The 15269-nt window shown below is 38.8% G+C and overlaps 1 protein-coding gene across 1 annotated transcript in view; it reads left to right on the forward strand.

Moving 5' to 3' along the window:
• Positions 1-15269, forward strand: part of NDST4 (N-deacetylase and N-sulfotransferase 4) — a 107759-nt gene that overhangs the window by 50432 nt on the left and 42058 nt on the right. The window contains exons 4-6 of the mRNA XM_021395410.1: positions 1976-2130; positions 10337-10522; positions 12507-12635. Coding sequence (XP_021251085.1) covers positions 1976-2130; positions 10337-10522; positions 12507-12635 — 470 coding nt within the window. The remainder of the gene's footprint in view (positions 1-1975; positions 2131-10336; positions 10523-12506; positions 12636-15269) is intronic.

Raw genomic sequence — 15269 nt, forward strand, 5'->3', positions numbered from 1 at the left:
TTCTATTCCAACTCTGCCACTTTGTACAATCTGGGAAGTGTTATGCTTTATCTTGTTTGATCTTTGCTATGGTTATATATACATATGTGCAAATTTTGATTAATTGTATCTGAATTTATAAAAATATCACCACAAAATATGATATAAAATAATGCATCTAAACAACCATACTTTAATAAGGCAATAAATTATCATTTGGTCTAAATCTTGTGTCAAATAATCATAGTTCTTTATTATATATCTGTCTATCTATATAAGTATATATAGTCAGATAAATAAATAAAATGTTCACTTTTTTCCTCCTTATCCCTACCATCGGTTTTCTGTGGGTCACCAACAATCTCTTCCATATCTTTACAAACTCTTACCCTTTTCTCTTCTTCCTGCTTTGAAAGTCTATGTTAATTATCTCCCCTCTGATTGCATTTCTCTGGGAGGGTGCAAGTGAACTATATACCCCAAGAAACAAGAGAGTAGTCATTCAAAAGATGCACCATTCAGAAGTTTTGCATGATGGAGCAGACAGGGCAGCCACTGGTCCCTTCATTTCAGGAAGAAGTTACCTAAAAACAAGATTGTCTTCCTCTTTTCCAGAAGTGCCCCCATCAGTGGGAGCAACTCTATGCTTTTTTAGAAGTTGCAGAGTGCTACAAAGGAGAGTAAATTGATTCTGTGATGTTAGGCAAAAGATTCAAAGCAATGCTCCCTTTGTGTAGTAGCATTCTTCAAAACAGGCCTGCAAAAGTGAAAAATAAAGAGCTGAAGTGCATGCACTGAACAGCTGTCTCCACGCGTTTCTGCTTCATACCATAAAGGTAAACAGTGACAACCATGGAGAATTTTCTTCCAATGATTTTTGCAAGCAGTGAAAGGCCCGTAGAGAGAAAGAAACCCATGTTTGCATCAGTGGACTGATAATGACAATTATTTCTTCGACTGAAGCTAAATAAAGGCATTTAAATTAAGATGATAAAGGAACAAGAAAGGAAGGTACAATAAACTGAATGTTTTTCAGTAATTTGAGGGTAAAGTTAGTGGAAACATAACTTTTCCTTCCTAGATTAAAAAAGCACTGGAGACATATGTCTGCAGACTTGTGGAAGCAGCACTGTATTGTTTCTTACATAGGAGGTTTGATTTGTTATAAGCATACATGCTTCTGCCTGAAGCAGATATCCTTCACTAACACAGGAAATTTTATTTTTTTTACTTAGAGACTGAGCATGGCAAGAATGGAATACTGAATCATAGGAAACAACATGTAGAACTCTTCTGTCATTAGTTTTGTGTTTACCACATATTTTGAAAGTTTTTTCACATTTTACCAGAAAGTATCAGATTTCACTTTGCTGAGGCTAATGAGGTAGCTGTAAAATGTGGGTTTTAGCAAGACTCTTGTACACAGCACTCTGCAATGCCACCCAGCCAGCCTGAGCTGTGCAGCGTCCACCAGGACCAAAGCAGGTGGATACAAGTCAAAGGGTCTTTAAGGTTGGAAAAGACCTCTGTGACCATTCAGTCCAGCTGTCCACCTACCATCAGTGTTGCCCACTAAACCATGTTCCTTAGTATCACATCTCCATGTTTCTTGAACACCTTGAGGGATAGTGACTCAACCACCTCCCTGGGCAGTCCACCCAATCTCCATCTTCACAGGGAGCCTGAACTTCTGAAAACCTCCAGTGTATTAAGTAGAGCAGCAATTTGCTCTTAAAACTTACATTGCGTTAGAGCTACAGTCAATTAACATGGTGTCAGAAACAGAAAGAGACAGCTATCACCCATGGTAATTCATCTCATTCCTTATGTGATATTTTAGAGCCTGTCCATAGCACAGTGAGGAATCAGAGCCACAGACACCAGGTTTTATAGCAGCCTCTATCTAGAAAACAAACAAGAAAACCCCCACCAAAGTAATTATGGACATTTTTTGCTTTTCTTTTCCATTCTTTTTTTTTTCTTCTATCTTTTCCAGGCACTGAGGAGGAAGATGAAGGTGATGACCTACTTTTGAGATCTGTGGATGAGTTTTGGTGGTTTCCCCATATGTGGAGTCACATGCAGCCCCATCTCTTCCACAACGAGTCATCACTGGTGGAGCAGATGATCCTCAACAAAGAATTTGCACTAGTAAGTAAGAGTTACCAGATGGATCACCTTTGCATATAAATAGAGCAAGGAAAGTGTGGCTATAATATTTATATTACATATACATTTAAATAGGTATAAAAATAAGATTGCAAGATTTGTAACTCAGGCCTGAAAAAGAAATGTTCTGACTCAAACTTGGGCTGAATTTTGCCTTTTTCTCTGTCAGAGGCTTTCTGGATAGGAAGCAGCCCATCGACCTTCTATTGCAAGACCACAGGGATCAGAAGCAGGGAACTCTTGGCAGATGTCATTTGGCCTTTTGAGCTTTAGGAAGGGGATTATACACAGGTTATCAGCTTCTTGAAGTCTGGCGCAAATACCTTCAGAATTGAGGGTGAAAGCTCCGATGAACTTTGTGAAATGTTGTGCACGGTTTGTGAGAAATCTTGAAGCTAATGAGGTAAATAAGTGAAGCTGTGGGACTTCAGAGTGCTTTTTTAGATGACCTGAAAATATGCTTTTTCACATAGCTAAGCTGTTAGTAATGCTTATAGATAATGTTTCATTTTTGCTTTTTTCTGTTGTTAACTTACAAGAGCCATCCTTCTAGCACTGCCCAGAGCTCACAGCACTTAGACTCAGAGGTCACATGGAAACCACTTAGAGTCCATTCAGGGTAATTCTACTCAGTTAAGCAGCATCACAAAAAAAAAAAAAAAGCTGAAGTCTGCAAATGCTCTCTTTGGAAAAGACACTTGTGTGGACTTTGACAAGGCACAGAAATGCCAAGTAACCTGTGCCACTCAAAAGAGCAGAGCAGCACAGTGAAGCTTTCTCTGCTGCTTAGGGAGCGCAAAGCTCAGCCCCTCACAGCTCAGAAAGGGCAGCCAGCAGCAGACTCTGCTCCCCATCCCTCACATGAGCCAAGAGGCATTGGGAAGCCAAGCCAAGGCAGATGCCTTAACAAGCAGTTGGAAGCAGTTTATTCCCTTGTTTATGAAAATATTTTCCCAACAACCTTTAAAGCAAATTCATTAAAAATGGCTTAACCACTCACTCTTCTCTCTAGACTGCCTCCCTCATCTTCTTTATAGGAAATTAGTGCAGAGGCGTTTTGGATGACTTTTCTCTTCTACAGCTCAGTGTTACTGTTAGCTTTCACTCCTGGCCTGTTCATGTCTTTTTTTTGACCTGGCCTAACTGCTTCAGAGGCCTAAGGAATCTACATATAGTTGAGATTTTAAATGCAAGAGCAGTTTAAATAATTTCTATCTCAAGCATACGTGGTTAATTCATCTTTAAACCTACAGGAAAATTTTCCTAGGATTTTCAGGTAACATGATGTCTTTTAGGTCAAATCACCTTCAGGAATAAAATCTATAATGCAGCCTGAAAACAGGGCTTGTAATAGCATGTTTGCAACTTCAGCTACAGAAAGATAAAGCCCATCTTCCTATCATCACTGAAGGGTAGAGACTCCTTTGGGTGCCTATAAATAAGGGGCTGATGTCAGGGAAAGGCTGCTGTTATTACAGCTTTATTTCCTGCTAACATTTGGACAGGGGTTGTACCAACCTCTCAACCTTGAATCGATACAAGCTCTGCAATTTACTTATGAGAACATTTCTTTTCAAAAGGCTTCCTTTGAAGTCCACTCTGGGGTAGAAATTTGTCTTCCTGATATGACAGCCTTCCTGATATCTAACAGAGCTTCCAGCTATGATTCCAGAGTAGCCTTGTGTCGCTCTTCTTTCTCATTCTCAGCCTCATGTCTTATTCGGGAAAGGAACTCCCATTTCTACAACTGCACTTCTTTAAGTCTTCCAAAATGAAAGCAAGTCCTTTTTATTATTCTTTTACTTCACAGCACGTTTCCAAATTTAAATTATAGGTCCAGAACAGTAAATAGTAAATCTGCTTAGTGCTATAAATCTTATTTGTGCTCTATTATCTTTATTTAGCGCTATGCTCAGGGGAATACAGCTTGACGTTGATGCCATTTTCTCACACATTTCCTATTTATTGACCGTATCTGCCCACCTCCTGTTTTAACTGCAAGTAGAGAAAACACTTTGCCAGTTTGTGCAAGGGAAGATGCAGTAATTATTCAGAAGTATGATCACATTAATTCTTCACCTGATGTATTTCTTTGTTCATTTTTTAAACATGGTAAGGAGGAAATGAATTCTTCAAGATGGGAGAGCAAATAATTACACCAGAAAAGAGCAACAAAGGCTGCTTTAACATCCCCAAAACCACCACCACAACAAAAAAAATCTCTTCATTAAGACATGCCAGTTTCTCAGGGCATTTTCATTTTAGAAGAAACATCACACTGACTGGAAACCTGGACCTTAAGGGCTAGATCTAAATCCCATCACAGTCAGCAGTTTCTGCATGCAAGGGAGTGTGAGGCTGAGTGGTGATGTTCAGTGGGAGAAAACATTTCATAAAAGGAATGTTCTTCTCTGAGTGCTGTGGATTAAAGTCAAGCTTAGCAAACACAAGCCAGTTTATCTGAAACACGGTATTTCATGGATATTATCACATGGAGCTATAAATGTACACAAGAACAATTTTTATTGGCTCTTGCATTTACACAATGTATAATCTTTCATTTGCAGAAGCTTGAGCATACATACAGTCTGCTGGATACAGGCAAGAAATGCAGGTGTTACAGCTGGCAGCTGGATAAAACTCCTTGTTGTGTTCTACACTGATATGTCTGCACCTCAGAGTGAGGTTCTATAAATAGAGAGGATACAGTTGCAGCCTGCTTCAAACAGGTACATCACAAAACACTTGTAGAAATCAGATAGCTAAATAAATTTGTATACATACATCTAATTGCTAATTAGGTGTCCAATTACCTTGATTTCAGTGTAGATAAGTAAACCTCTGTGGATAAGTAAACCTCTGGGGCTTTATAAAATCAACAGTCTTTAAAGAATTCCCTTACTTGTGAACTGCTTGTGAATGAAAGGAGACCACCTTTAATATGAGCACACCAAACCTCTTAAGGATCACCAAGGCATTACCCATTTCTGCAGTTCCATACCTAATCAGTGAGAGGAAGTTGTTTTCTGACATACTTCATACACACTGATGCCCCTCTGCCCTGGATCTATCAAGAAGTGAAGGAAGTTTTGCTTAACAAAATCCGTGTCCATGTGTGCCTGAGTGATGGCCCCACAGCTGTCAGTGCCCACCGCACCCATCCCCACAGCCCTCACTGCCACACCTCTTCCCAAGCACTCACAGCATCCTGAGCCTCAGAGCAGAACACGCTCTGGGAACAGGGCATAACAGCTACAGGAAACGAATGCCTGGTAGGATTCCATGCAGCCTCTCAGGTTTCTGCTGTTTCAGAGGACATTTCCCTTGTGTGGGGAGGAGGGAAACCCAAGCCCTGCACACTCCCACTACTGATGCGCCCAGTATGTTCACGCTTCATTCTACCCTCACTTCTCATAGACCAAAGACTCTTTTTTTAGATTTTTGTCTTCATCTCTGTCTATTACCCTTTGGGGCAGATTTCTACCAGAAAGCCTAAACAAGCAGACACCAAAACAAGTACCTTCATTAAAGCAAGTTGCAGACTAACCATAACTTTGTTATTCTAACATCTTATTTTTTATATATATGGATGGTATATTTCAAAACTCAGCTAAAGGAAAATGACATTTATTTAGATCATCAGTTTGTTTTGACAATCATATTTCATGGGTTGTTTTATTTTCCTCTTCTTCTGCCAGAGAATCCCAAAATCCTTTACAGACATTAATGGATTAAGCTTTGCAAATTGATAAGATCTCAAGTATTATTATTCTCATATCCTTATAGGCCAGACAACTGATACAGAGGTAAACAAATTGTGTAAGCAGACGCCTCTGGTAGCCCATATTCCAAAAATAAAACAAACCAAGTTCTGCTGATTTTTACTGCCAACCTTTAATCATGAAATATTCTTCCTCTCCCTCTTGTGCATCCTTATCTTACAAAAATTAGGATATATTTAATCCAAAGACTGTAGCTCTTTATTTTGTCCCTTGATTTATTTGCTCTCTAATTATCTTCTGCGCTTATTTGTGAACACATACACCCAAAGCATGCTAGAAATAGGGCAAAAATTATCATAGGCTGTAAAAACGTCACGATGATTTGATATGAAGTGAGATGCACCTACACAAAACAAATCAATTCAGACCCTCTCTAGTATTGCTCCTTGGATTCAATTTCCTGATTATAAACCAACTAGATTCACATTAGCATTTCCCCTGCTTAAAACACTTGAACTATCCATACCACAGAGAAACCACAAGCTTTTAATACACACATTAAATACTAAGAATACAAATACAGCAACTACATATCATATGCAAAGCATCTACCTGTGACAGAAGAGTTCAACTTGTCCCATTATTAATATCCGTCGGTAATGCTGGGAAAGAGCTCCTGCAAGCCATTGACCCCAAAAAGTTTTTAACAGTCATAGTCACTCCAACTTGATATACCCTTCCATAAAACTAAGAAAAATATTTTACCTTTGCAGAATATAAACCTCTGTCTCTTAACAATAACTTCTTAGTTGCTGAATCATTTTGTCTAGCTAGAGAGTTTTTAAACATGATTTTAAAAGTTTAGAATTGAACTAAAGGTAAAGGATGAAGTATTTATTCAAAAAATTATCCAGAAATGTCAGTAAAATCTTGTGTCCGGGAAGGCTAGAATACCACAGATTTTTGTGATTGCTGACAAGTAAGTGGTGAATTCATTCATCAAATTTAAAAAAAAAAAAGTTACTAAGTATTTTAAACTTGCAAAGTAACATATAATCTCATAGGAAATCTTATCCATCTGCAGCAATATTAAAAATATATCCCAGTACTAAAAGTACGGAAAGCTTATGTAAATCTCAGCTTTGGAAGGTAACATCTTATGAAGTACCGTATTTTCTCTATCACCTACTGTTGGACAAAGTCAAAACATTTTTGAAAATTTGCCTGAGGTTATATTAACTTTTTCATCTAAGAATTATTTATATCAAAGGTACTCCTGCTGTTCAATTGATTGTATGAAGAAACCCACAGTAGACATAAGATTTGCTGAATTAAAGATCTGGGTTTTCTTATTCTCTCCCCAGAAATGGCCAGTACTAGATATTTCTGTAAAATAAATCAATAGTCATCTTTAAAAAACAGATTGACTATTGTGATATAGCATAATTTTAGTTCTTGTTGTGCTTTAACAAGGAAATGCAGTATTTGCCACAATCAGGAGCTGAGTCTCTCTCAAACAACACCCTGCTAATATAAGTAGACAATTTTCCTCTCCCTGTTTGTTTTGTTCTTTTTTTTTTTTTTAAATTAAAATCTCCAGCATCTGCTCATGGAAGAAAATGGAATACAAACTTATGTTTTGTGAATACAGCTACCCCTGGAAAGCAGTGCTAAGTTTCCATTACCTGCCTTTTCCTTAGCAAACGTAGAATGAGTATACATAGCATATGCTGACATGATGAATACAGCTCATTTCTGTACAAATAGCAAGGTCAAAAGTCTTCACTTGCTTGAACGAAGCTGATAATTACGAGAGGAAAGGAGCCGTAGCAGATTACTTCAGCCTTTCAAACCACTCATAGAAGCACCCGTCCTGCACATGGCTCTGGTAAGGTAGCTCTGAAGGCTGTGCAGATGAGCCAGGCTACATTGGCAGGACTGGGGATTTCCAATTCCTATTTTGGATTCCTGTCCCAGCTCAAGCATGCTCAAGAACATAATATTGTTCTTCACAGTGCCAAAAAGGTCCAGAAATTTTCCAAACTATGCAAACACATGTACAAAGTCTTGAATGTAGAAATGAACCTTATGAAATCTAGTAGGTAATTGTTCCTTAGAGCAAAGAGTGTACTCACTAACGGCCCCTCCCATTTTGCCTGACAGCTTGGACCAAGTCCTTCTTGGATTCACATATATGCTTCTCTTTTAACACATTAATTCTCAACCCCAAACTAAATTTAATAATAAAATAAGAAATAGAAAACAAAGTAAAAGAAATCACTAAAATTGGACATCTGATGTTTAATATACCCAAGTAAACTGAACACGGAACTGGTCAAAGAAAATCTGATTATGTCTTGCTTATTTCTTTTTTAAATCACATTGGGTGTCTGAGTGACATGTACTTAAGTGATGAACTGCATAGCGTGCAGGCTTATTCAGAGGGTAATAATCTTTTTATATTGAGAACTTGCAAAGTGGTGCCTTATTTTATTTGTGAATGGTAGATTACCGTTTCACTGTTCTGTTACTATAGCAATACCAGCTGCAAATAGTAAGTAGATAAACAGGGTTTTGCATGTGTTCATCCAGATACCTACTTTCAGACACATTCAGAGCAGCAGTCATTAGCTAGATTGAGACTCTTTTGGTTTGCATTAGTGTCTGTGAATTCCCTAACAGGTTTTGGTGAAGTTTTGTTATTGCACGTTGTAATACAGAACATCTGACTGTGAGCGTCTTAGACTACTTAGATATTCTGTTAATAAATAGCTAGATTTTTCAAAAATCCTTAGATATAACCTATTCCCTTATTCATGTTCAAAGAAAAAAGAGAAGAGTGACACTTCTAACTGTACATTTGTTCATCATTTCACCCTTAAACTGACTCATGCCTTTCAGGTATGTAACATTAATAAGTAGAAGTCACACTTTTCTTTCAGTAAATTGCAAAAGAGTGTGTTTGGTGTTCTTTTTATACATTCTCACCACCTTCCCCAAGGTCAGCAGATATTTGCTAATAAGAAACAGATAATTTTAAGTGGTTCCATTAAGTGATGTTCCCCAATTATTCCCCAAAGTTTTAATTTAATTTTTTTCATTGAACCAAAAGCCTTTCATTGCGAAGTACTTAAGGATGCCCCACAGAACCTACCACTCCCAGAAGTAAAGTAATCAACAGTTATTAGATAACATCGGCAAGAGGAAGAGCAAGCACACTCGCTCACATTTTAACCATTTTCATCTGTATCAATGGTAAATGAACAGAAAATGGCCGATGCGGCAGCTCTCTCAGGAGAAGGGAGTGCTTTTAATGATACCTAGGGCAACATAGGTGAAGAACTGGGGCCATGGGTGCTGTCCCACATCACATGGCACCGGGAGTGAAAGAGATGCAGTAAACACTCAGAGCATAGAAAGAGATCCCATGACCTGTAGATCCCCCATGGGAGTTGAAAAGGACTTGGAAATTAAAGGAGTTGAAAACAAGTGCCAGGATGAGGAAGAAGAGGCAGAACATAACCTTTCTTCCTGGCAGTAGTTGGTGACAAAATGCTGGGTACATTTCTGTACATCACTCAGACCAACAAAGCTAAATACTCAGTCAAATTACATGCATTCTTAAAAACGCCCCAGTCTACAGAAGAGATTAAGGGGTCCCATCAAATAATCCCATCAGACGAGTTTTTCAGATAGACCACATGAGGTCACAGATGGCATTAGTAGCAGCACAAAGGCAAGAGATCTTCAGGAGTGAAGGAACATGCTCAGCACCTTAGTACACTCACACTCTAGCTCCTTCCTTAATTCTGTCTACCTGCATATAAACACCTCATTGTTCCATCAGAAGATACTTTCAAGATAGCCTACAGATTATATTCATGAAAACGCACGTATTTCCTCAGAGAAACTGAATAAATATTTATGAAACAGAAAATATGTCTATCAGTCCAGATTTTTTGCTACTACCCTAATACCTTGGGAAACATAAGTATATTCAGAAGCTATAGGGGACATTTGCCTGGTTTTTTTTGTTTGTTTGTTTCGTATCAGCAAGACATCTTGCTATTATTCAAGTAATAGGAAACAAAAAGCCACAAATGTCACAGCAACAAGTTTTTCTGCTTACTGCTCTAATGCTATTTGATAATTTACAAGATTCTTTAAACAGAGCCAAAGAGAACACCTATTATAATGCAAGCAACATGTAATGAACAGGCAGACAAACCCATTCTCTACAACAGTAACACAGTATAATCCAAGAGGATTATCACTCTACAGACATCAAACTAATTCCAGTTCCCTCCACCTCTCCCCTGTTTTTAGCATGCGCTACATACAAATAGATACAAGGCTGTCCAAGGACAACAGCTTCTCCAAAGCTGTTATCCGCAAGAGAAAATCTTTGAAGAATTACGTGTTCTTTTTCTGCTCCTAAATATATCCTTCCCTCTGCTGTGTCGCAGGAGCATGGCATACCGACTGACATGGGGTACGCAGTGGCTCCGCACCACTCTGGGGTCTATCCAGTCCACATGCAGCTGTATGAGGCCTGGAAGAAGGTCTGGCATATCCGAGTGACCAGCACAGAAGAATACCCACACCTGAAGCCTGCACGGTACAGACGGGGCTTCATCCACAATGGCATCATGGTACACTGCATTTCCATGCTTCATAGCAATATTACTTTAAGCGATTCAAAAGTATGCTATTTTTAACAAAAGTTTCAAGTTTTACAGCAGTCATTAAAATTCTCTGTGATTGAGGATTTGTAGAGATGCCAAAAGAGTGCATTTGTTATGCAATTTTAAAAAGTCACACAAACTCAGGCAACTGCAAATGTAATCCTCAGAAACTAAGTGTATTTGTAGCCCAATCAACTACCAACAAAATATAAATGCATATTTTGAAATTCATTAAACTGCTTAAGACCTATGTTTCAAGGTCTGGTTCATCTCTATGCATGAAAGGATTAGAAACTCACCACTAGAGAGAATGAATAGGTGGAAGTAATCTCCTCCAGCACTTCTCTAGAGCCAAGGTTTCTTTCTGAGCTGTGCTCCTGAATCTCCCAGAACCAGGGACTGGACACATGCTTGACTCTTCTACACCCCACATTTGGGTGAGAAAGGAGAGGGCTCTTCACACGCATACTTTACAGGCTTGAAAGGCAGGAAATTGTGTAAAATTATTTGATCCATCCTCTCAGCCAGTAGCTTAGAGGAAAAAAGTTTGAATGGACAAGACTGTGAGACTGAAGGTGGCAACTGTGAATAAGGCAACTGCAAAATTTGTATCTGCATAACCTAAGTTAGAAATACATATTTCAAAGATGGGTCCTTAGAACCATACAAAAGCTGTAACAGATGCAAATATTCCCTGCACATGTAAAATCTCATTTAGGAGATCAACATTCTGACAAAAGAAACAGAATCATAGAATCATTAAGGTTGGAAAAGACCTCTAAGATCATCCAGCCCAACCGTCCACCTAGGACCAACATTGCCCACTAATCCATGTCCTTAAGTACCTCTTCTCCACATTTCTTGATCACTTTCAGGGATGGTGACTCCACTGCTTCCCTGCGCATCCTGTTACCAACCACTCTTTTGGAGTAGTTTGCCTAACATCCAACCTGAATCTCCCTGGCACAACTTGATGCTATTCCTTCAATATGTCTTAATCAAAACCAACAAGTTACTGAACAAAGTCTAATAATTATGATTGGCATAGACTTAAATTCAGCAACACATTTACGCTTTAAAATGTTTTGCTGAACTTAAGGTTTATTTGTTTTTTTTTTTAACTGAGTAGAAAAATGAAGGCACTGACTGCAGGGAAACAAAAGGGCTTCCCCAGGTGAATTGTGTCTCTGCATATATTAGGCAGCATCTATAAACTCTGACATCTGTTGTCTTTACTGGTTGCACCAGAGCCCTTTGATTCTAACTAGTTAGCAATGTAACTGAAACATCTAATTTTCCAGTATCAGTTTATTTCTCCACATCTGCTAGCTTGCAGGTTTCTGACAAGCAGCCTCCTGATTGATATTGGGACAGAGGCCTGACCTTGGGTCACTCTCATGCACATGCTCCACCAGTCCTGGAAAGGTTTAACAGGCAGGAGAAGGGTTTCACTGTGATTTTCACACACTATATAATACACAATATGTAATGTTAAACTGAGGAAAATGTGAAGCTCATTTGAGGCCCATAGCCTTCAATACAAATTCATTTCAATGTCCCAGTAACGTTAACTACGTGCAATAGTGAAGATGGACAGGAAGCATTATTTATCCTTTAATAAACTAACCTGGCCAAGGGAAGAAATGTTTAGCTTTTCGTTTTCTTTCTCTTCCAAACACCAGGAAATAAGCCCTTAATTATTACTGGATGAGCTGGCTAAAACAGTCTGCATGTGTGATGCAGCTTTCCATCTGGCATCTGGAAATCACATCTGCAGGAATTTCCTTACAGTGAGAGTGCAGAAGGTGCACTAGAGCCTATAAACACACTGGGTTACAGTCAGAAAGGACTGCAGCTTTGTTCAAGTTGCTGGAAGGATTACAGTGAATATGTTAGAGTAAGTTTGCAGAAATAAGTTAATATTACAATGGTGCCGTCATTTTGTTCTTAGGTGCTTCCTCGACAGACCTGTGGCCTTTTCACTCATACTATTTTTTACAAGGAATATCCTGGGGGTCCTCAGGAGCTGGACAAAAGTATCCGAGGAGGTGAACTTTTCCTCACCATTCTCCTGAATCCTGTAGGTACCTTCTTTCACTACTTTTGGACACAATGAGTAATGGGAAGGAGGGAGGGAAGAAGGGAATAATACTAGTTTCCTTTGATTCTTGGAAAATTAAAGATTACTTGATCAGAGGGAACACACAGTTTAAGAGGAAATAAGCAAAAACCATCTTTTGCTAATTTCTGACTGTATGCAGCAAGTTGCTGGAAAATGTATTCCTGTCATTTTCAAGCTTTTTCTTACCCTGAAGCTGACTCCTTTGGAGAGGAAAGAGCATTGCCATGTCTAACCAATATTGAAAGAAAGCAGCGAGGCCACAGAGAGCTGTGTGACCTTATTCCACTTTCCTTCTGGTTTCCCTAATCATGGTTCTGCACACTCCTAAGACAACTTGTTGGAAACTCCAGGGCTCAGGGCTGATATCATTTCCTCACCACCACTTCTTAAAAATAGGTCCCGTGTAGCTAAAAAAATACCCTCAGGCACTATATAGCCTTCTAATGCCTACACATCACCTAGCAGGTATAGAAAAAAAAAAGATGAAGTTGGCTGAACATTGCTAATGAGGCAAGTGCATACAGGTAAGAAAGTAATAATTTCACAAAATACTTGCAGAATAGCATCAGGAACGGTATTATCCAAGAACATGTTGTGTTCAGTGCTGCACTTTGTCAAGATTACACGAACCATAACCTAATGCATATGCATGTAAATGTATATGTGCACAATCTACACACATATGGTTTGATCACAAGCATCACATTCTTTAGGATGATTTGGATAGCTATTGACCAATTTTGTCCCTCAATAAAAGTCTGAACTATGCCATGCTAAAATGCATGCACTCCCACAGTTAAGACAACACAACGTATGCAGGTACACAGATGTGACTGTGCTTGTCGAGGAGGAAAGCTACATGACTGCAAATGCTGTATTTTGAAGTAAACAACAGCCTGGTGCCATTTGAGACAGTAGCTTAGAGGTTAGAGGAAGAAGGACAAAAAAACACACCACTTATTTTTTACTGTTGTCCTCCCTTCCTCCTGCTCCACTCAAACAAGGCATTCTACTCACAAGATAAATGACTTGTGTCTTGGTAGGTGGCCTAATTCTCAGTGGTTTTCAATTGTGGTACTCACTGGCTTTTTTGTAGAGGTATAGAAACTTCAGCTGAAGCTAGTTCTCAAATCCAGGTCACTTTTATTTAGAGACCTAAGTATAGATTTGGGTATTCTATAATTAGATAGATGATTGCATGTGAAAATTTTGGCTGGGGAGCTAAGTTGGGGTCTGAGTCAAAGCAATTCAGTGGTCATAAAGAAAAGGGATACGCCCATTAGGATCTTTCCTATATCATACGTGACAGCTCATTTGAGAATACTAGTTTGAAAATAAAAAGGCTGTTCTTTATTTACCTCTCTGGCATGCTTTTCTTCCCATAGTTAATTTAGTTTAACTTGACTTGGGATGCTGCTGAAATTTATTGAGTTTTTTTGTACTTGGATTACCACCTGTGCTATCTTTGACTTACCCAGTTTTCCCCAGATTTAAACAGGTGAGCACTCAGCAGCAGTATATGTCCTCTTCCCAAGAAGAGGGCTGCTCAGAGCATCCTTATTTCCTCTGTCAATTGCCTATTCCACATCCAATCTTTTGAATATGCTCAAGCCACACTGATTTCTTCTACATTTTCACCTTTTCCTTAAAGTACAAAATACTTCTCGCACCCTCCATTTTTCCTATAGACTTCATGAAATATTACTGAACAGGATGAAACCAGATAGGCTTATCCCAGCATTTATGATACTCTCCTCAGTACGTTATTCTGGCGTCTTTGAGCTGCTGCTAAGCAGGACCAACCTCATAGGTGCTGGAGCATCTCCTTCCTTCTAGCAGGAGGCTTCCCCCAGCTGGTCTTTACCCAGAAACAACTAAATCTCTCCCTAGAGGGGCTCACAGCACAAACAGGCACACTAAGCATCCATTTGTTACACTGCGCATAACAGAAAACTCAAGAAAAACTGTTCTACCTTTTGCTTATTAACGGTATGATGTTTCAGAGGTGATGCAGCAAAGATGAGACTCTTCCTAGAGAGATGGTATCTAATAGCATGTGAAGCATTCCAGATTTTATTGCACATCAGTGATGCTCACAACAGAGTTAAACAGACTTCCTCCAAAAAAAAAAAAAAAAAAAAAAAAAAGAGGGAAGAGGAAGGTGTTACTTGATTTTTTTTTCTCAGTATTTGAGCTTGTTTTGACCAAACTATGTTCAAATAACTTGAGATCGCAATATATATTATTGGGTGGCATTTGAAAAGAACAGGTTTATATCTGCACTGTTAATGTTTGATTTTTTCCCCCTCTACTTATATGATTTTCTATCTCTACCTCATCAAAACCGATATTTTATTGAGCTGAGCCACACAAGTGAAATACTGCCATGCACTTCCCTAACTCTGAGTTAAGTATGAATCTACTCCAATATAGTGCTTATTCAGACAGGAAGAAATATAATTTAATCATGTGTGAGCTGAAGATATACCACAAAACTCCACCATCATTCAAGTCAGGTTGGTACACTACCCTATGAAATATGTGCTGATGAGAATAAAAAAAATCCAGCCTTATCTCAGAAGGCTACTGATG

The sequence above is a fragment of the Numida meleagris genome, chromosome 4 (assembly GCF_002078875.1).
Source record: "Numida meleagris isolate 19003 breed g44 Domestic line chromosome 4, NumMel1.0, whole genome shotgun sequence".
NCBI classification, from domain to species: domain Eukaryota; kingdom Metazoa; phylum Chordata; class Aves; order Galliformes; family Numididae; genus Numida; species Numida meleagris.